This window comes from Staurois parvus, unplaced genomic scaffold, assembly GCF_062004578.1.
Source record: "Staurois parvus isolate SC_StPar_1 unplaced genomic scaffold, SC_StPar_1.0 ptg000695l, whole genome shotgun sequence".
NCBI classification, from domain to species: domain Eukaryota; kingdom Metazoa; phylum Chordata; class Amphibia; order Anura; family Ranidae; genus Staurois; species Staurois parvus.
The window spans coordinates 243,241-266,152 of record NW_028318491.1 but is presented as its reverse complement, the minus strand read 5'-3'; the positions used below and the strand labels follow the sequence as shown (position 1 = coordinate 266,152).

General features: G+C 37.4%; 1 protein-coding gene across 2 annotated transcripts in view; it reads left to right on the top strand.

Moving 5' to 3' along the window:
- STS (steroid sulfatase) overlaps positions 1–20,680 on the top strand; it is a 307,980-nt gene extending 287,300 nt beyond the window's left edge. For both annotated transcript variants that reach the window (XM_089652895.1, XM_089652894.1), the window contains one exon: positions 20,220–20,680. In XM_089652895.1, the coding sequence (XP_089509021.1) occupies positions 20,220–20,587 (368 nt within the window). In that variant the 3' untranslated portion in view covers positions 20,588–20,680. The remainder of the gene's footprint in view (positions 1–20,219) is intronic.
- Positions 20,681–22,912: the final 2,232 nt, after the last annotated feature.

The following is a 22,912-nucleotide window of genomic DNA, read 5'->3' as shown; positions in this document are numbered from 1 at the left end:
TTTTAATAAAACATAACCATTAGAGTGCATTATTTAAAAAATTACCAAAATATTTTAAAGACTATGTGCACAGTATGTAAGCACTTTTACCAGACAGCAGTTTAATGGGAGGAGACCAGGCAGATTTCAATGAAGAGATCACTGTTAGACTGCACTATTTCAGAGCAACATTTGCCACTTGACTGAGCATTGTATTAGCAATAAAATAGAGACCAAGAGCATGATTTATCTTGCAGCAAACACTATAACATTTACAAAGGTGGAACACCTGCAAAAACATTAGGTGCAGCATCTTAATAGTACCAAAGCACCGGACAACTCCATGAAAATTGTCAAAATGTGGCGGCTGCAGAAACATTCAATGTGACACTTTGACAGCGCTGGTGTTGCAGGCTAGAGCTGTGTGGCAGCACAAGATTGTAATGCTGCCAGGCCTGCAGAGCTAGTAGGATATGTTTATGGTGTCATGCCAGCAGTGGTAAAAGAAGCAGTAATGGGGTAAGGATGTGTTAATGAGGGCAGGAGATGGTATGCATGTTATAACAATTCTATTAGGACCATATTTAAAAAGATATACTGCTGGCATCAGCTGCAGGGATTTGATACTCAACACCAATCCAGGTCTGGTTCATTTGTATAAAGCTGAGCTGGTCAACTGTGACTGGGAACAGGCAGATACTTTTTCTTTCACAAAACTACCCACTGTACTAAATGCCTGCTTTGAATGCACACTGGCCCCAGGGCAGCCCAGCAGCTTCATTTCATAGTGGACAAGCTTGGGCCAGTGGTCTACCTTTATCAACTGAAAGTCAATGGGTTCTAAAGGTGTCTAGAGATCACATGCTTTAAGTGCTGCGTATGACTGTTGCCAGATTCCAGGCTTAAGTGATGCATAGTAAAAAAGGGTAAAGAAGGACTTTAAAACCTCACGTAGGCAACCACTACTGCTCCTTCTTTTACTGGGACACAGAAAAAAATGGCAGTTGACTAGTGCATAACCGCCCAAAAAGTGGTTAATAAAATCCCATGCGGAGTAATATTCACTACAAAAAATTCAATGCAATATTGTATTTATTAGATCACATGGATCATAGAAAGGTTGACATTAACATAGTGAACATGTTGCAATCATAGTAAAATCAAAGAATTAATCCTTTTCATTAATCCAAGTCATGCTGGCCATGGAAGTGAGTCCTGTCACTCTCTGAAAAGAATGTAAAGAGGCTCCTTGGAACACCTCTTCCAACTGACACATTTTTTGCTGCCTCTGTGATGGCAGAGTTTTCTGGCATTTTACCCTTATGATATGGATCCAATAGGGTCAACCGGTAATATTCCTTTTTCTTGAAGGCTCTAATCCTTGGATACTTGTGCAGGCACTGCAGCATGAATTAGCCCATCAGATAAAGTTTATTAAAGTTAGGATCATGAATCCAAACCTTATTGAAATCAATTGGAGCCAAATGTTCATTTTCAGCATTGGCTATTTTCTAAGCTAAAAATCCAGGTATTGACAAAGAAAAGACATGGGGAGCCGGGTCACTGACCTGAAAGACATGTACTAGAATAAAAAAAAAATGAAAGGTATTGTTCAACAGGGAAAGGCCATTTTGGAGCTTCTTTAAGGGCAATATTAAAAATATTCAATTAATTTAAATAATATGCTAGAGGATGCCTTAAAGCTGTACATGGAATTAGAGTGTGTTAAGACTATTGGGAACACCATCAGTGACACCATTCTGACATCACAGAAATTGGATGTATATTCATTTACATTTCTTTTACATAATTTCTTGGTATGCATAGCAACAGTAGCAACCTAATATGATTGGTTTCCACCCCAAAACAATAGGTAGTAATAGGTAATTTTTGCCAAATAAATAATTTTTTTGTGTAGAAGTAATAAATTAGAGTTGGAAGCAAAAGAGGTGACACACTGGTTAAAATGGCAATTAAAGGTTAATTTCCCACAGCTGTGGCTTTTTAAATTGCAATTAGTGTCTGTGTATTAGACATGTGCAATTTGTTTTGTTCTGAATATATGAGGGGTGTTCAATTCAAACCAGGACTTTTTAGGAGTTTATATAATAAAAGAACACATTTCAACTACAACTGGAAACTACATTTATTTTTTTACATACTCTCCTGCTACATTTATATACATATATCTCAGCATTTAACTAATGCCTGGAAAGCTTCGGCATAGCATGATTTGTCACTATGCCTGAACCATCCTAGGACAGCTTGCTTCACTTTGCCATCAGTGATGAATTTTGTCTCTTGTGCAATTTCTCGTCAGGTTTTGCATTATGCATCGATCATCCAGGATCAGGCATTCCAGGCGCTGAATGTTCATTGGAATGATTGGGATTGTCACGGATGAACAAACAGTCATCTTTGAAATGTTTACAGCATTCAAATTTCTTACTGAGGCTATAGGTCTCATCACCTTACTGTGCGTGAAGACTTCTGTAGATATCCACGGATTTTATGTCTTTGTTCACAAGAACCTTCACCACCACCCACTGTTCAATGCACAAACTAACACTGTTGTCTGTCATCTTGATTAACAGGCTCTGGACTGACCTGCAACATGTGTGCCACCTATCAGTTAAAGGACACACATGTCACTTACTCCTGCGTGTAGTACCACCACGCTAGCATCACTCTTCACTTGTACCAACTCTGCATGGCCCCAAGCAGATGCTCTTTATTGATAAGGATCCATAGGGTAGACCTCTGACATGACATGTTTGTTGTTTTTCACGAAGATTATAAAGTTGTCATCTTCTTCCCTCTTTGATGCACCTAATGTGGCTTTTGTTGGACTTTTCTTTGATGGACTTTTCACATCACTTAGCACATTTTTTTGTATGAATAAAATAAAACAAAACATATTACTTTGAAAAAAAAAGGTAGTCCTAAAAAGGACTGTTGGTTCCTAGGAATTCACAGGGAACACAGGTGGGCTTACACTCCACTTTCACTAGCTACACAAACTGCAATCCACTGTAAAGTATCATTATCAAATCTCCAATACAAAATATAGTACCATATATGTGACAAAGGCAATGCCCGACCCCTGCCCTTCTCACCAACCCGTGACATAGGACCTGCCATTCTCACCGCGCTGTCACTTGCGTAACAATGTTGCCCTCAGCTGCACCCTACACAGAGACCACAATCTAAGTGCCAACAACCTGAGAGTGATTTTCAATGCGTTAGGAGAATTTTGCAATTAACTCCTTAAACTGCCACCACCGCCTTTTTATTGAGTAGGAGGAAACTCACAATCTTAGCAATAACACTGTGATTTTAGCATAAACGTCTGCAACACACACTGTCAGCACAGACCAGTATATGCAGAGGATTATTATATACAGTAGCACTCTTCAAGAGACAGGGATTCTTTACCTTTCATTAAAAGCCTTAGAGATAATTTTAACACTTTTCAAAATAGGGTTTATTAATGAAGGTCAAATGGTGCATTTAAAATATTTACAGAAATGATATTACAAAGAAATAAAGAGAACAATAACGCAACATAAAAAAAAGGAGGTGAAAATGGATCATACTTGGTTTTAGCAGAGTCCAATTGTCCAAGCAAAAATGTTGCCATGGCTCTCAAATCCATTAAGATGTTCCTTGGTTGATGTTAAAATGAGAGCTTGCTTACCAGGTCCTGTCAATCCCTTTTCTGTGATATCAAAGGGGTGTCACCCGAGAACAACTGACCAATAATCCAGTTTAAGGGATGGGTGCTGGGCGGTCACTACATTTATGACCAAGTCCCAACTACAATTTCATACTAACATTAATAACCTCCAGTATGTGCAGGTGATATTCTAGAAACTGGCAGATTAATATTCAGAATTATATTTCAAACCCAGGGATACCAAACATAGCGTACCTTGTCACGCAGGAGGCAATAGACTGCTTTCTCCCCTTTCATATAGTCATTTGTGACCTTGATTTGTTCGGTATGATATTCCCCATTTAAATATATACCTAATATTAATGGGTCATGTTCCTGTTGAATTCTATGAATTGTATGTGGAATTGTTAGTTGTGGAATAGACATTTTATGGCATGCTCTGCATTCTTAGAGCTTTAATGGCCTTGCACGTCATGTGTGACAGGCTTGACTGAATTATTATGGTTTTAGGATAGGGCAGAGGGAAGAGTTTTTAATGGTTCATGGAAACCGATATCCTGCTAAGAATAATTAGCTGTTTACAGCTGGCATCCAGGCCTGGACTCTGGTGTGTGTTTTAGTTAAGATAAGAAGCTCTTTTGAAGTTCAGTTAAAACTTGCAGCTACAAATTCCACAGTTTTCAGGAGGAGGGAGGGGAGGAAGATCACTGCTCATGAAAACAAGATGGCTGAGACTTTAACAAGATGGCTGTCACCTACAGCTTCCATGTCCTTATTGCGCACAATCGTTACAATATATCACTGATACTGTAAGCACAAATACACTATACTATCCGACTCTCACTAAAGTCCCACACACTGACAAAGGGCTTTTGAGTGAACTGTTTTTAAAGTGTGTGTGCTGCAACATAATTCAAAACTATGGGGCAGCACAGTGGCTTAATGGTGCAGCACAGTGGCTAAATGGTTGGCACTTCCACCTTCGAATCCCAGCCATGGCACCATCTGCCCAGAGTTTGCATGTTCGCCCTGTGCCAGCCTGGGTTTCCTCCAGGTACTACGGTTTCCTCCCACAATCCAAAGACATGCTGGTAGGTTAATTGGATCCTGTCTAAATTGGCCTTAGTATGTGTATGTATGAATCTAAGTTAGGGACCTTATATTGTATGCCCCTTGAGGGTTAGGGACTGATGTGAATGTACAATATAAATATGTAAAGCACTGCATAAATTGATGGCGCTTTATAAGTACCTGAAATAAATAAAATAATAAATAAATCATTGGTCAAGGTTTTGCACCTGACCAGAGGTAATTTATGTTACCACATGAAATCACTTTGACAATGCACGCTGAAAAAAGGCTGATGGGAGAACTTACTATTATAAGGAGGGAGTGGCACATTTGCAATTCTTATATTAGCCATACTAAGCTACATGATCACAGTCCAGAGTTCATGAAATGCATTATTGTTAGCTGAATTTTGGCTAAGTGGAAACTCAATCGTTTCCGAAACTGCAAACAGGTAAAGTTCAGGTTGAACTCTACTGTGATCCAAAAGGTCATCAAAGGTCATCCCTGATGGAGGTAAGGATTTAAAAGAGGACAGCATTTGCATTTACACTGAATTGTATTGTGTTACACTGAATTGATTTATACATGAGATGTGTTGTCACAAAGATCTGCGTATACAGGGAACAGAAAATTGTCTTCTAGGAACATGTCATTAAAGCAACTATCTTAAAAAGTTTTTTAATTTTTGGAAGATAAATTAGGGTAGGGTGTGAACCTCCATTTTTTTTTATCTTCATAGCCCCCTAGAAAGGATTTCCCCTCATTTTCTCTCAGTGGAAATCATTCATCAGTAAAAACCTGTCAAAGGTTGCATTCTTTACCAACTCAAACAAACAGAAAAAAAAAATCTGATTTCATGTACTACAGTATTAATCTAATACTGAAATAACAAAATCTTGGTTTGTCAGGGTTAACTGTAGAAACAATTTTTTTTAATATTACTTCGTATTCAAAAAGATAGTTTGTATCCAAGCTACAAGGATAAATTACTTTTTCACTGCTTTTTATGATCAGCATTTGAAATTTACCCTGTGGGTTGAGCATGAATAAGTTACATGTGTAGTGCTTCTCTTAGATAAAAGTTTAAATATCTAATGTAATTAAGAAGAATAAATGTATTTTTCACTTGATCGTAAAACAGAAGCCAGTGCAGTAATAATTGCCAATGTCTGAAATGGATTTCCAACTCCTAACCACATATAATCTGCAATCATGGTGTAATCAAAATTCTCAAATACATCATGGCTATCACTGAGAAACAGGGAGAGGCAAACATGAATGCTAGTACAAGGAATCTTGTATTCTCTAAAGCTAAACTTCAAAGAAGTCAGTTTATCAAAGGGTGCTAATGTTAGGACTCCTTATCTCTCATGCAAGTGAATGACAGATAAGGAGTATACAACCTTAGTACACTTTGATAAATCTAGGCCAGCAAGTTTTAAACATTTTTAGTTTGCTTGTATTTTAATGTTATTTTTAAGTGATGTACCTCAACGTTACAGCTAGCAGCTATATTAATTGAGTTACCTTTTTGGCAGTTTTCAGCATTGAAAAAGATGAGAGATTTTTCCATAACAAAACATTGTTTGTAGTTTCGTAATAGGGAGCCAAAGTGGTCCCAACATGGATGAAAGACTGCATTCACCTTTAAGAAAAAAATAATAGGTATATGTTTGCAGGAAAAAAGGTGTGCATTTATTATTTTTTGACAGGAGGCTGCAAAGCATTTCACCCATGATTAGTGGATTGCAGGTGCAATGTCAGGCTGAAAACTCTTCCTCCAGTTCTCTGATTGTACCTCTGTACAGGCTTAAGTTAGAAAGATGAATTAAGAGTGCACTGATTAACACACTCATGTTGCACTGAGAACAGGGGCGATCTGACCATTTGGAAACTCGGGCACTGCCCGAGGGCCCGGGGTCGGTAGGGGGCCCCACGAGATGCCCCTAGTACCTTTTTCATAGGCTTTTTTGAGTTTGGGCAAGGACACAGGGGCCCCATGATCCCCTATTGCCCAGGGGCCCCATGAGTTGTCAGTCTGCCCCTGACTGAGAACTACAAGTCCATCTTCTGTGGTGGAAGATGGAACTTGAAGTTTATTCATTCAAAGATCTCTGTCAGGTAAGAGGAATGAGGGGGTGTTTAGCAACATGTCACATGTTTCACCCTACATACTGGAGTAACATGTAATATGTTACTAAAGGTGGAATTAGCCTTCCTCATGGGAAGTGGCTAATATGAGGATCATAGCTGATCCTGGTTCCGTTATTATCAGCCAGTGATTGTCTGTCATGTAAAAGCAATCCGGCTGCTTTACAGTTGGCAGTTGACAATCACTTTTACTGAATGTGCCCCCTCCCTCCGTTGTCACCTGTGGCAGTTCCCAGAATCTCCCATTCCTCTGGGAAGCCCAGGAACACAGTAAGTGATCATGATGGCTGCCCACAGAGGAAATGGAGGAACATCTGTTCCCATATCTCTTCTGTCATGGATGAACCAAGAATGGACAAGGATTTTGTCACTTCCAGTGTCAAACTGTCATTCCCTAGCTGTTACAGCCAGGGAAGCATCTAACCAAGCATTATCTGTCCTTGGTTATTTTGCTTTGGCGCGCAGGGGAGACATCAGGGGGTTTATTTACTAAAGCTGGAGAGTCCAAAATCAGACTCCCTTCTGCATAGAAACCAATCAGCTTCTAACCTCAGCTTGTTCAATGAAGCTTTGGCAATGAAACCTGGAAGCTGATTGGTTTCTATGCAGAAGTGAGTCTGATTTTGCACTCTCCAGCTTTAGTAAATAAACCCCCAGGGGTCTAATAATACCTCGTCTTAGTCCCTTACTAGTACTGTCATCTTCTCATTGGATGCTGGATTTTCAACTGTCTTGTTTGGCTTATGGTAAATGAAGCCTACACATGTACATGTGAGTTCATTTCAGCACCAAGATGTGCCTAAAATGTACACTGAGCTGCTCTGTGTACATTCTAATGCTGCTCGGACTGTTCATAGAACATTGGTTATAGGCTGGGAGCTTCAGGCAATTGGCAACTAGCAAAACTATTGAGGACTTGAGGACAAGGCAAAATGTATGGCCCTAACCCACACCATGAGTTTTTTGCTATTGTTCTTAGGTGATGGACCTTTTCTCCCTTACAAAGAAATCACTGTTAACCTAGCTAATTTATTATTTTACTTCAGATATTCAGGCAGCTCTTCAATCAGCTCCTCACTGCTTTTTACTACCACCATAGAAGCAGTGCACCCAGATTGGTGTAACTTCTGTAAAAACTTTGGAACCGTACCTGCCCTCACACCATTGCACCAGGCAGGCACTGGATTCTGCATGTGTACTCCTTACGGCACTTTGTGTTCTGTAATGTCTGTTAGACATGTCTCTGAGCTAGTGGTCTACTTTTGCAAAGAGCCATTGTTCATAAGGAGAAGGTACTCCAAAACGCCCAAAGGACATTGCTCTTCACTGCCTAGATGGGGTCAAAGCCATCAAAATCTACCTCAAAGCTACAGCTTCTATCTGGAAGATGGACTCCCTATTAACTCTACCCTCAGGACCTTGTGAGTGACATCCTGCTTCAAAATCAAGCTACTATACAAAACAGGAAGAAATTCCTCACAATGACTAAAGCATTAGGGAACCACAATGTTATTTACCATTAGTGGGATTCCCCACTAAATTGTCCATCACATATCATATACATTCTCTGGAGGCAGGACTTAAGTACCTTAAAGAGTGATGGATGCTGGCTCCTGATGCACCTACTGATGAAAGGCCTAAACTGCCTAAATTACACAGTGAATGGACATAAGTGGTGATACACATTTCTATTCAAATGGCGCACCTCCACTTTCATTGTTTTGCAAATTCTGAAGGTCTGTGAAGGAATGTTCAATTTAACCTGTTTTTTTCATTGTTCTGTTTTCTTTATTGGTCCTAAAGTACCTATGTTGTTTTCCCTCCAGTTATTATAGTAGTGCGTACTGCTCCTGATTGCTCAGTATGTACTTTTTTAAGGACTTCATCAAAGTATTAGATATCTCCCAGATAGCTTGATTGTAATTGTGATCATTCATTACTGTTCAAACCTTCTCTTCAACTCTCCAGCATCCTTCTTGTTATAGACTACTTCTCCATTATTGATATCACTTGGTCACAGCAAGATTCTCAGGTTTGGCCTGTATACCTTTATTCAGCACAATATACATAATAATTCTTCATTATGGCAGCCTGATTTGCCTCTCTCGAGTGCCTACATGATGCTCTGTAATTTATTACCCAGCTGCACTAAACCTGACTCTCTGCAGAATTTGCTTGTTTTTCCTTTTTTCATATGGCTCACTACGAGATTTGCATGCAACTATATGAGTCTAGAGAACATGCTTTAAAATGACTATAAATTTTATATCAATTAATGTTAAAGGGCTGAATAGCCCTTACAAGCGTAAAGCCTTTTGGGCAGAAATCCAAAAATTGAAAGGGGATGGTATTTGTATTCAGGGGATGCATTTTATGGCAGCGAAACCCCAAAATGCACAAATAAGGCATACCCACATGTATTTTATGCAAATGCAGAGCACAAAAAGAAAAGGGTTCTCATAATCTCATAGCCATAAAAAATACAGTAGCATTTAATGCATATAATGTTATTGTTGATGAAAATAGGAGATACGTTATTTTAGTGTGTTTTTATTAGTAAAGTGGACTATACAATTGTTGATGTGTATGCCCCAAATCAAGGTCAACTTTTATTCTTACGCAAACTGCAGACTAGAGCTAGAAATGTTCTTAAGGGGTACCTTCATTTGTTGGGGGACTTCAAATTGGTGGTTAACCAATCAATAGATTGCTTATCACCCCCTTCTATTCATAGACAATCCTTACAGCCTTTACTGCACATGGAGGTGCTATACGAAGTATGGTGCTGTCATCATCCAGTGGAAAAGGATTACACTTTCTTTTCCTATCCACTTACCATTTATTCAAGAATTGATCTGATTCTTTCTGATTTGTCATTGCTCCACAATATTGCAAGTACTACCATTCATTATATTACATGGTCAGACCATGCCCCAATTACAGTAGAAATTTGAGAACAACATGATAAACCAAGCTCTTTTTTGGAGGAATAACACGTCTTTTTGCAAAGAACAACCAACGAAAAAAGTTACAGTCCCAGCTTAAAAAAATTTTCAAGCTTAACATAATGGCAGAAGTTTTTGCAACCATGGTGTGGTGCACCCATAAAGCATATGTCCCAGGGCTACTTTTACAGCTTGCATCAAGGGAAAAAAACTTCTGGCTTGCATTAAACATCTAGAGTCCCTGAATAAGCAAAAGGTTGTACCTGCCCTACTAGCAGATTTGAAGGAATGTACAAATAAGCTCAAAAGACTTCTCATCTATGAACATGAAAGAGGCTTGTATAGATTGAGAGCCACTTCTATTCTCAGTGTAATAAAGCAGGAAAGCTCCTAGCATATCACCTTAGATCAAGGCAGGCTAAATCTAGATTAGCATATTTAATACATCCCACAACTAAAACTAAAGTCTTTCACCCTAAGGATATTGCTAATTCCTTTATGGAATACTGCCAGGCCCTTTATAAATAAAGACAATGATACTTCTCAACTCTCCTCGGAAAGTATAACAACATTTTTGTGTTCCATCAACCTTCCCTCAATAGACCCAGAGGTTAATATATATTATTAATAAAAATAAGTGCAAAATGATGAAAAAATATAACAGGTGATGATAAATAATAAAAATTCAAAATAACAGTACAATGATCTAATCCAAAATAATGGTTAGAAATTCAAACCAGCTATTACTTTATTAAAGATAAAATATTAAAGAATTGAAATCAACTGTCTAGAAATTGCAGCAGGTGACTTTCAGTAACTCTCTAACATGAGACAGCGTCTATGCAAATCGATCACATGATCTCTCTACAACCAGGCATTCAAAGCTCAACATGTACCTTGGCATGAATTGATTTTAAAATACCATACACAGGTCAATCCAATCAACTTAGAATCTATCTGAGGTCAAGATCAATTGTTACATTGTCTACTTTGTCATATATACCCAACTAAATTATTGACTAAACTAAAATTAGCTTCAGGGATATTTAAAATAAATTTTTCTCCCAGAGAATTGACATAAAATTAATTTATACTGCAGTTAAAATTATTTCACATCAACTCCTGTGCTAACCATAACTGATTAGGACTAAACAGTTTAGCTGGAGATATAAGGCGAGTATAGGTTAGCTGAAGAAAGTTATAGTTACCAATATGGACTCTAAGGTGTCAGTAATGTCAGCTTTCAGTCAGCTCACTTTAGGGTGTGTCTGTGTCCATCTGTTGTCCCCTGTCTTCTGTCTTGTCTTGTGTTGTCCTGTTCTTTTGGTGATGTGTCCCCGTCTCTGTCCGTCTCCTACTTTTTATCCTGAATAAAACCTAAGCGGGCAAATTTGATGTCACACTAGGTGTAATTTTCTCTACTAGTTGATTTCAATTACCTGAAGGGGGCAGTATAGGATTAGAAATGATTTGGAGTTTCTCTGACATGTCTTCTGTAACATTTCAAATGTTGACCTTTAACCCCGGCTAGTAAGAATATCATGAATATTAGAGATAACTGCCTTTATGACAGGGCTAATAACATAATATCTACAATATATCAATATGTATTGTAGAACCAATTTTATATAAAAAAAACTATGTATATGGAAAGTAATATAGTAATATAAAACCTGAATTACTTAAGTAAGCAAGTATTCACTTCATGTAATACTAATAATATAATTTACATTTTTGGTTAAAATATTCCTGTCAAATAATAACACCATTTGCAATGTAAACATTAATATGCACTCTTTTTCCAGAGGTTCATGGGAAAAAAATCATTGTGAACAGTTTTTTTGTCCTTTGTTCAATCTAGACATGGACTCATCCATTTATCTTACAAATAATAACCTGGGAACATAAGTTGTAATGACTCTGGAATTCTCTTAGCATCTGTGTTCAGAAACCATGAACATAGAATATACAAAACAAAATGTCTTCCGACATGCTCATGATAAACATGATAAGTTCAGGCCTTCCTGTTTAATTCTGTCATGACATTATACACACACCCATGTGCCAAAGTCTTTACCTCCTCAGTCCTATTGGATACTTTCAATCTAACTAACGGGACTAGACAGGGATACCCATTATCCCCCATTATCTTCTCTATGGTAATGGAACTGTTTGTGGAAGAAGTTAGGAATTCTAATACCATCCTTGGGGAAAACACATCATATAGGGCTCTGATGATGTGTTCTAACAGATGTAGCAACTTCTCTTCTCACAGTGGCCAAGTTATTCACATCCTTTGAAGCAGCATCTTTATAAAGTGAATATAAGCAAATGTCATGCCCTACCCATAAATATTAAACAGAAAGAACTTAGGAGGTTAAGAACTGAATTTTCATGCTTGTGGGATAATGATAGTATCTCTTATTTGGGAATTCAGCTAACAACTACCTCAGCATATTTATATAAAGCCAATTATGGTAGACTATTACGAACGGTTAAAAATGATCTAGTTAATTTGGCCAAATTTGAAGTATCCTGATTAGGCCGCATAGCGTCCTTTAAAATGCTCCTTCTTCCAAAAATGATATGTTACTTTAGGACAGTACCTATTTTACTAGTAAAATGTGGGGTCTTGTAAGGGCTACTATGGTGTAAAAAGTATTCTTATTGTGTTAAATCAATATTGTGAATATTGCCAGTAAAATAAAATTAAAACAATTGAAATGTAAGTGAAATGAAATTAAAATAGTGGGTCACCTACACTTTACACATACTCATACCAATGTGTTATACTGAAACCAAAAAAATCATAAACAGTGTCGCGCTCCACTAACAATAGCAATAAAGAGTGAAGAAAAATTATTAAATTAAATACTGTTTAAAAACAAATTATATGTGATAATGCAATTGTGCTTCTGCTGCATAAATGTCCTTAATCCATGACTTTGATATTCCTTCTAGTGATGTGATAAGAAGTGATTTGTGTGTAATCCATCAATCATAAAAATGTGCACCTTCACCGATTGTGCCCTCACCTGGCATATATGACCAAACCATTAAGTGAGGTCATATAAAGCTTGTGTCCCTTTAATTGTACTTGGAGATGAATGCAATTATCCCCCTTCACAGTTAGGGGTCTCCTCACTTCCTTAGGACTCTTCCTCCATAGGTATATGTGCCATTAAGGGTAATAAAGAATATAATTCCTTATCTTCTTTTACAAACATTTATTAAACAAAGTAGTGCACTCACATGTATTACAAGTGAAAATCTCTTTAAAATGTTGTAAACTGAATCCACCGTATGCTTTTGAAAGCTGCAGTATACTTGCTGTGTGTTGCCTTTAAGTGTTGTGGCGTCAGAGCCTCTCCCCTACATGTTACGCCACAGGGCCACATGGCTTCATCAGGGGGAAATGATTGGAAGACACATTGATTTATATAGGGATCTCCGGGCACCATTTTCTAGCACTCTGCAAGGCAGCGGCCATGTTTCTGGAAACCTGTTTTAATGTCTATACACAGGATTGTGTGTCATCGCAGCTGGGGATTAAACTTTGTTGGCAACTTCGGTTTTTCTCCAGCTCTACTCTGGTGTACTTAATACACCTATATGTGGTGGAATATACAATAGTTAACATATGGGGTGTGCTGGCAATATGATCAACATTGTGATAATACTGATACTGGTCTAATTAATGTCTCAACATTGCATAAGTGCCACACCTGTGTGATTAATAACTAAATAATACTTTAATAAGACTTTAATAAAACTAAAACACATATACATTACTATTTAATTACTAAAAGGATAAAATTATGCTGAATAAAATATATTATAACTCTCTTGTCGCCATATTGGAGTGGTCCATACCTTAGTGGCCATTAAGTTGGGGCCAAATTAATATATGGATAATGTGAAATTATATAAAGCAATAAAATCATTATTAATATAATGCAGATCTCACTATATTATATTTCCTGAATTGGATGTACCAATTAATGATGGCCTGTTAGAAGAAGATGAAATACAGGAGTGGTATAACTTGTTTAGTGAAAAGGGCATGGAGATACTACAATTCCTTCTAAAAATAAAACAAAGGAAATGAGAAAAATTGATATGTTAATCAATGAGTATAGAGACAAACTGGGAACACTAAAAGAACAAGCAGAATTTGGAAAATTAATGAATCAACTAAATAAAAATGTACAGAAAAAAGATTTAGAAAATGTAAGGAAGTGTGGAGACTCCTAAGGAAGTGAGGAGACTCCTAACTGTGAAGAGAGATAATTCCATTCATCTCCAAGTCCAATTACAGCAGTGTTTCTCAACTCCAGTCCTCATGGACCCCCAACAGGTCATGTTTTCAGGATTTCCCTCAGATGAAACAGCTGTGGTAATTACTAAGGCAGTGAAACTGATCAAATCACCTGTGCAAAATAATGGAAATCCTGAAAACATGACCTGTTGGGGGTCCATGAGGACTGGAGTTGAGAAACACTGAATTACAGGGACACAAGCTTTATATGACCTCACTTAACGGTTTGGTCATATATGCCAGGTGAGAGCACAGCCAATGAAGGTGCACATTTTTATGATTGGTGGATTGCATGCAAATCATTTCTTATAACATCACTAGAAGGAATGTCAAAGTCATGGATTGATTAAGGACATTTATGCGGCAGAAGCGCAATTGCATTATTCCATATAATTTGTTTTTGAACTGTATTTAATTTTATTTTACCTATTTTACTACCTGTGCACTTTTTCACAACTTTTAATGCAATTCTTAAAAGATTTATATGGCAGGGAAAAAAAGCTAGAGTGTCCTTTGCTACTCTTATCAAACACAAATCTAAAAGGGGGATGGGTTTCCCAGTTCTACAGAATTACTATAGAGCGGTGTTATTGGACTAACTGCGAACTTGGATCAGCCTGTCTCTGGAGAAACAATGGGTATTTATAGAGCAAGACCTAATAGGCTATAAAGATCTTGCTGCCTTATTGATGGTGGCTACTACTGGCCTTTTACTACAAGTTGCGGACCACCCATCTATCACAGCCTCCCTAAAGACATGGCAATGTGTCATAGGAACACGAGCAGAGAATTTGACTATGTTCAAGATTGAATTACCACTACAAGCTTATGACTTTCTGATCTCCTACTTCTCTGCAAAATCATGGATAGATAGAGGATTAACTACATTTAGGGACTTAACTATGGAAATTCAACAAAATAAAGACTTTAAAATAGTTCAGAATAATCATCTTCATAAAAATTTGTTAAAGCCATCGGTAGTTTTGGATAAAAACGTTTAAGTCTATTATCATGACTATTATCATGGTGGTGTTTAAAATGGGAATCTTGTGGTTTTATTCTTACTTGCAAATTTGCAACGAACATCTTAAATTGCTGTCTATGCTAAAATGGGAAGGTGACCTGGGCCAAAGTCTCACTGAAAAAGATTGGGAAATAGCTTTATCTAACATATATACAGCATCACACTGTTTCCCACTGGGACAATTCCCTGAAAGTAATCCACAGATGGTATCTTACTCACTCAAGGTCACTTCTATATCACTTGCCAACTCTGTGTGAGTGTTGCCGTAAATGCGGCCAAAGGGGTAACTTGATTCATATTCTTTGGCACTTTAAGTCTATTACTAGCTTTTGGAAGGCAGTTTTTACATTGATATATTCACTTCTCCCGAACTGTCTTTAGATTTATTGGGCATCACCATTGACCATTTTCCTACACAATTCAGAAAGGTGGTGACACATATACTTATAGCTGCCCATCTCACAATTATGAATAGATGGAAATTAATAGAGGCACGCACGTTATCTGAAGTGATCACAAGAGTGCATTTCCAATGCTCCTATGCAGGGGCAGACTGACAACTCATGGGGCCCCCGGGTAATAGGAAATCATGGGGCCCCTGTGTCCTTGCCCACACTAAAACCACACCCAAAAAAGCCTATGACAGGTACCAGGGGCATCTCATGGGGCCCCCTACTGACTCTGGGCCCTTGGGCAGTGCCTGAGTGTCTAAATGGTCAGTCCGCCCCTGCTCCTATGAATACTTTTTTGCAATATGCACCCAAAAAGAAATAATGTTTGAGAAAGAATGGGATATATGGTTGACAGTCTACAATCTTAATAACATAACAGGATGAGTAGAAGGAACCATTATTGTTGATCTGGAAGTATAGCATTCATAAGCCCAGTTTAGCCCTACCTATTAAAGGGTATTTCAGTACCTGCTCACTAGCAGGTTGCTATTCAATATTTAATAATTGGTGAATAAGTAATGTACAGCGCTGAGCGAACTATTGGCGCTTTATAAATACTGTATAATAATAATAATATTTTGTTTTGTCCCTTTTTTGTCTTCTCCTTTTCCTTGTTTAGGGTTCCATTTGTTCTATTTATGGTGTTTATTTTATATGTGATCCACCCAGCATCAAGGGTGAATTAGAGCAATACCTCTATGGAATTTTGTTTTTTTTCAGGACAAACATAATACCTTAATCTCATTGTACTCTTGACTTATTGTATCTTTAAACGTATATAAGTGGAAATTGTACTTGATGTACAACACAATTTTGAAATCTTTTCTAAGTACATGTTTGTACTTTATTTATTACTAACATTAATAAAAACTATTGAAGAGCAACTATTATAATATATTTTCAAAACTACAAAAAAACGTACTATTCTCAAAACCAATACATGTGTATATATGCTTTGTGTGCACATATTCTTTTCTTCTTCAGTACTGAGTTGCTGAATTCCTTCTCCTACCTATACCATAGGTAACAAGCTATTACTACTCATTCTTTAGTTTCACTCTATCCTTTCTTGCTTGTCTGTTACATCCCTTTCACTCCCTCTCCACAAAATAAAATAAGAGTGGTGTAGACAGTAGCCTGTTGGGGCTAAATTAGGGTGCTCCCTCTGTTGCAATGTAGTTTTCCTTTCAATTGTCAAGATTTGTTTTACAAACTAATAGAGGAACAATATACATTTAGTGCCCGCTCATTAAGCAGAGTTTAAGGAGAAGTGATGTATATCGAGATAAATGAACCGGCAAGTTATCTACATACAACAATGGATTCTAACTTAAATCATTTCTGATGTGTTATAAATGTTCTAATGTCCTTTCATAATGTTCTCTTTACATCTTTGTGTTGCATTTAAACATTTTTTCTTGTACTAAAAAGGACATCCGATAATGTTTAAACATTAATTCAAGTGTCTTGCCTTGCTTCAATTCATTTAAATAGCTAATGTATTTTTATTCAACACGTGTAATTCTGACTTCTTTTGCAGTATTAATTTTATATTCATCGCTTGGTGTATAGTATATTTTCAAGCTCACATTTCACGCCTTTGATTTCAAGCTACAATGAGGGAAAAAGTATAACCATCATTAAATGTCATTGGCACAGTATATGCTGCTATACTGTTAATAATGATCTATAGGGTGCTTTACCCTTTTACGTGTTTAATAAATAAAAACTTTTAGATGTAGAGACTAATTATGCATTCTAGTACTCTATTCTGAGTAGAAAATGATACCTTGTATAGTCTAGTTTAATGCTTTAAAGCATTGTTGCCTAAACCTGATGTGGAGTATTATGGTCTGAAACAAGGGAGATTGTTTTTTTGTACATCCTGATGTTATTATATGGAATATGACTATGGGTCTATTTGTAATGTGTTACTGGCCTTAATCTAATGATTGCCATATCTGCTTCAATGTTATTTAATCCCTTCTGATCAATTTAGCCTCCTTTTCAAATGGATTTGGTAAAACGGAGTGAATTGGCCAGATCATAAAATTATCAGTAGTCTTGCACTGATCAGCAGCACTGAAATGCCCTGACTATAAATCTGATCATATTTTGATCAATAAGTATTTGAGCTTGCATGGTGGAAACAGAGATAAGTTCGATAGTTATGAGCATATCATCCAACTATTGATTAAAATACACTTTCCCATATGTAGCATATCAGTTGAATGGGATGTTGAAAAAAATGGTCATTTATCGAAGAGTGTATGGGCAGCATAGCTGTTATGTGAGCTTGCACTCTTTTTGTCCTTTTTTGCCTTTGGATAGAGTGGGGCTAAAAATTATGTCAGGTGTTAATTTTGGTACAGGTGTCAATGAGGCAGGAAGGCACAAAATGCAATAAAAACATTTCCATCTACTGTTTTAAACATTAGTTCTAAACCTTCCGTGCTCTGCTAAAATCTATTTTTTTTTTCTTTTTTGTGTTCCCGTTGAATGCATTTCTTTCTCAAATACAGAAAAGCCTGACAGAAGTTCTAACTCCTCCCCACTGTACCCAGATGAATTAAAATCTTTTGGCTGCAGCTTAACTAAAGCAAATCTGCCACATATGAAACAAGATCACAGTGTTGTAGATTACATTTAGATAATGAATGTGTTGTTGTTAATTGTTAATGTCATGCTGCCATTAACAAATATTCAACAGTGTAAACTAAGCAGTTTTAGCTAATTTTATTTAAAAAAAATCTTCAAACTCTGCAGTTAATTAATCAACATGGCTGCCCACAGAGTAAACTTTTTATAGCACTGTAACATTAATCTGGACACACGCAGATTTGGTGGGAACATGTTAGTTTATCTAATTACAGAGCTGTTCTATTTAGAAGTGTTATTTTTTAATTTTGTTAACAGATAGAATTTAGAATTAAGCTAAGTAAAAAAAAAATTACAACATTAAAATGTGTGTAAAATGTCTCCCAGCTTGTCACTCTCTTGTGAAATATATATTTCACCCAGTGCAGTTTCTAGGTTTTACCTGGAGGAGCGCAATTACATACAGTATTTCACCTGAAGCTTCATTGAACATTTATTACCCTGATATTTCGATAGCGACTAAAATTTAAGCAGCACTTGTACACTTACATCAGCTCCTGCCCTGAAGAAGCTTACAATCCATGTTCCCTACCTCACATGCATGCACGCACACATATTAGGGCCAATATAGACCATAGTCAGTTAACCAATCAGAATGCCTTTGGTGTGGTATAGGGCAAGCATGAAAACACCATGCAGAGACTTGGTTGGAATTTGAATCATGAGCCCTAGTGTTGCACGGCAGGAGCATTAACCACTAAGGCGCTGTGTTAGCCAACTGATATAATATTGTGAACAAACCACACTAATATCACACAGTGATCAATGAGCATCACTGTGTCTTAATGGATTTAACAGAGTTGAATAGCATCAATAAAATTAGGATCTGGGTACAGTGTAAGAAGAGGCAAATAAATGGTAGAATTCTTATTAAAAAGAGGCATTGGGAATTAAGAGGTCCACTATCTGGCAGATAAGAAAGCTCCAATCAAATAATTTGGAGCAGATATTGTGCTGCAAAAGAGTGTAAGAAAGATAGCTGCTGCCCTTTTATATATTTTTTTAAGATTTGTAGAGCACACTGGAAGGAAAATGTTAACTATCATGTTGTACAGGGCAATTATGGGACATGGAATATTAGAGTATGGTATATATACACAGTATATGATATATCAGCATATGTGTACAAAACGGCCCTACATTCCTTCTATCTGGCCAGCAGGTATCCTACCATATTCCTCTGCACGTATTCACATATTCAGCTGTTTGAGATTTCATCTGTAGCACAAGGAATCTGTTGAATATAGCACTGGAATGAGTAATCACAAAAGTGACTCAATCCCCTAATCTGACTGCTCAGTAGGGGGTTTTAAAATGTTTCTACAGGAAGATTTATTTTTACTTAAATACATTTTCTGCATTAAGATTAAAAACCTTTTGTGTGCTGCCCTCCTCCCCCCCCCTCCCGATTCTCCTTATACTTACTTGAGTCTGATCTTGATCCAGTGTTGTACCCAAGAGCAGCATCTCTCTCCCCTCTGTCCCTCCTCACTGGATATGGAGGCAGCAGTGGGAACCATTGGCTCCTGCTGCTGTCAATCACAGCCTATGAAGAGGGAATGAGGGCAGTGCCAAGCTGGGCTGTGTGTGTCAATGGACACACAGAAAGAAGAATATATTCCTCTAACAGTACCCTTTGCATTGTTTAAGAATACTAATGTCCAAGGGTGGCTATGCTGTTCCCCCACCTCCTCCCTGAGGCTCCCTGACACCCCGCTAAAAGCACTCCCACACACACTTTTTAAATTAAAAGTATACTTTTTTAAAAGAGTTTTATGGCTGGCCAGGCAATGCCCTGGAACCTTTCTCCTCTCAAGGGTCTCATTGTAGTAGTGTGGGTCCTGCCCTAAAAGGCAACTGAATGGCTGTTTTAACTAGAGTGCTGCTTTTTTGTTGCAATTTTAAATCACATGACCCATTGTAATTATTTATTTTCTCTTTTTAGGTACCTCTGTTTGGAAGGCTTTCTTCTTCACACCTAACTTTAATCCAGAAAATTCAGAAGGATGCTTCAATTCACATGTCTGTCACTGCTATGAAGATTTTGTCACGCAGCACGACCCTCCTTTGCTTTTTGACTTGTCCAGAGATCCAAGTGAAAAGAATCCTATCACGCCAGAAACAGAACCAAACTTCTATAACATTCTTGAGACTATTCAGCATGCCACAGAAGCTCATCAAGAAACCATTCAAGTGGTAGATAATCAGTTAGCGTGGAGCAATGTGATTTGGAAACCGTGGCTCCAGGCTTGCTGTTCATCCTGGTTTGATTTTTGTTACTGTGACAATGATGAAGAATTGGGGATGAGCTGAACCAGCCAAATATATAAAAAAAATAAAAATGTGAAGTCAATCTTAAATATTGGACGTTATGTCCTTGAGAAAATAAAGTTCAAGCATTATCTATTTTTTCTACTCGGATTTCTGGATGGCATGCATTGTAGGTGGAAGTTTGATTTCAAGAAAGTACCTGAGGCAGTACCTTACACATTTCATCATATTTTTCTATTCTTGGTAAATCTTCTAACATACATCAGTTTTACAATACCGCATGCCCCTTTTATATATTTACCCTCCAGCATGTTCACTTATATTTTGTTACCGTCCTTCTGTCAGGGAAATGATTCACTTTAGCACATCACTAGCTAGGACATACATCAGTGTTTCGTAAATGTGAAGTGATGTTTGAGAGCAAAATATTACTTCCTTTCTGCTACATTAAACAAGAAAACAATCTTCCAAAAGCCTTCTGTATTACAAAAACAAAAGTCAGATTAGACTAGATAAGGGAAAATTACACATGATCCTTGATAAAATACTAGAAAAATACTTTTGAGAACACAAATTTCTACTACCAATGTATTGCTACTTTTCAGGAACCATTTATAAAAACTGGAAAACAAGAAAATGTTAACGTCTCAGAATTCTCAATCTCTAATTTTTGTAAAGTTATAAAAAATGAGAACAAGTGTATATGTCTCAACTGAAACAATGGTTGCTATAGGGCTCTAGATGGATACAATGAGCACAAAATGGCTTCAAACAGTAACAGCTAGGAACCTCCTCCAAATGTTCCATATAAACAAAAAACACAAGTCACTTCCCTAAGTTAATAAAACATCTTAAGCAAATTCTGGAACCCACATCTAAGATAATCCACCAGCAGCATTTTAAGCAATAGAGAATTGCTATATGGCAAAGTCCACTGTCATTGCTTCCTAATAAGGGGTAAGTGCCTGCAGTATATTAATAAATGCAGTACCCTGTAGTAAAACATTAGAATATACTACAAGTATTGTCAGGCTTTACTGCTCACTGTTAGCAGAAGGTAAAACATATCATAAGTGAAATACTCCATCTTAACACTTTCCTGAAAGCAATCATTGCAGTCTTTCTTCTGATGTAGAAGCTTGGAACTTCAAGCCGTTACATTGGCAATAATTATTTTTTAATTTGTTTATCAGGCATGTAAGTAACCACTCAGATTGACATAGCTATAAGCAGTTGATATACCTCACGTATCTCATTAATATAAGACAGTGGGGAATGGGCAATGCATGAAGTGTCTAACTCAACCATATTGTGCTGAGATATATATATATATATATATATATATATTGCAAGGTGGGCCTCCATTGATCAGAACTGTTTTACCAGCACATCCCATGGATGCTCATTTGCGTTGATATCTGTAGAATTTGGAGGCCAAGTCAATGCCTCAAACTCATTGTGTTCCTCAAACCATTCTTGAAGCATTTTTGCCTAGGCAAAGCATTTGACTAGAGCTCAAAAATCACTTTCTAATGGTAAAAGGTACAGTTTGTTTTTTACAGTTAAACTACTTGCTTTATATTATGACTTGCCAGGAATTAACAAGTGCAAGCGTCTGTGAGGTCCAATTTAAAGCTGTTTTTATGGGAATGCAGCAAGTTCCCCAGCTTTACCATTTTGTTTAATATTGAAGCTGCCCCTAATCCCCTACAACCCCAATTCATTAAGAAATTTTGCCTGGTAAGTAGGCTTGAGGCCGCATTTCAGAGAAGCCACCCCAGTGGGCTAACTGTGCACTGGGTGACTGGTCTCCTCAACTCCCTAATAGTTCTAATCAATTATGGAGGACACACCTATGTGAGGGAGGGTGTACTGCACACTCCTCCTCCCTGTGTCACTTCAAGGCAAAGATCTTGAAACCGGTCAATCATGTCACTTTAAAGAAGACAAGTTATGAAAAAAAAAAGCTGTTTTTATGGGAATGCAGCAAGTTCCCCAGCTTTACCATTTTGTTTAATATTGAAGCTGCCCCTAATCCCCTACAACCCCAATTCATTAAGAAATTTTGCCTGGTAAGTAGGCTTGAGGCCGCATTTCAGAGAAGCCACCCCAGTGGGCTAACTGTGCACTGGGTGACTGGTCTCCTCAACTCCCTAATAGTTCTAATCAATTATGGAGGACACACCTATGTGAGGGAGGGTGTACTGCACACTCCTCCTCCCTGTGTCACTTCAAGGCAAAGATCTTGAAACCGGTCAATCATGTCACTTTAAAGAAGACAAGTTATGAAAAAAAAACCAGGTGATTTACTAAAGGGATGGAGGAAGGTTTGGGCTATAAGCGTTATTAAAATGCTGAAAAACTGTT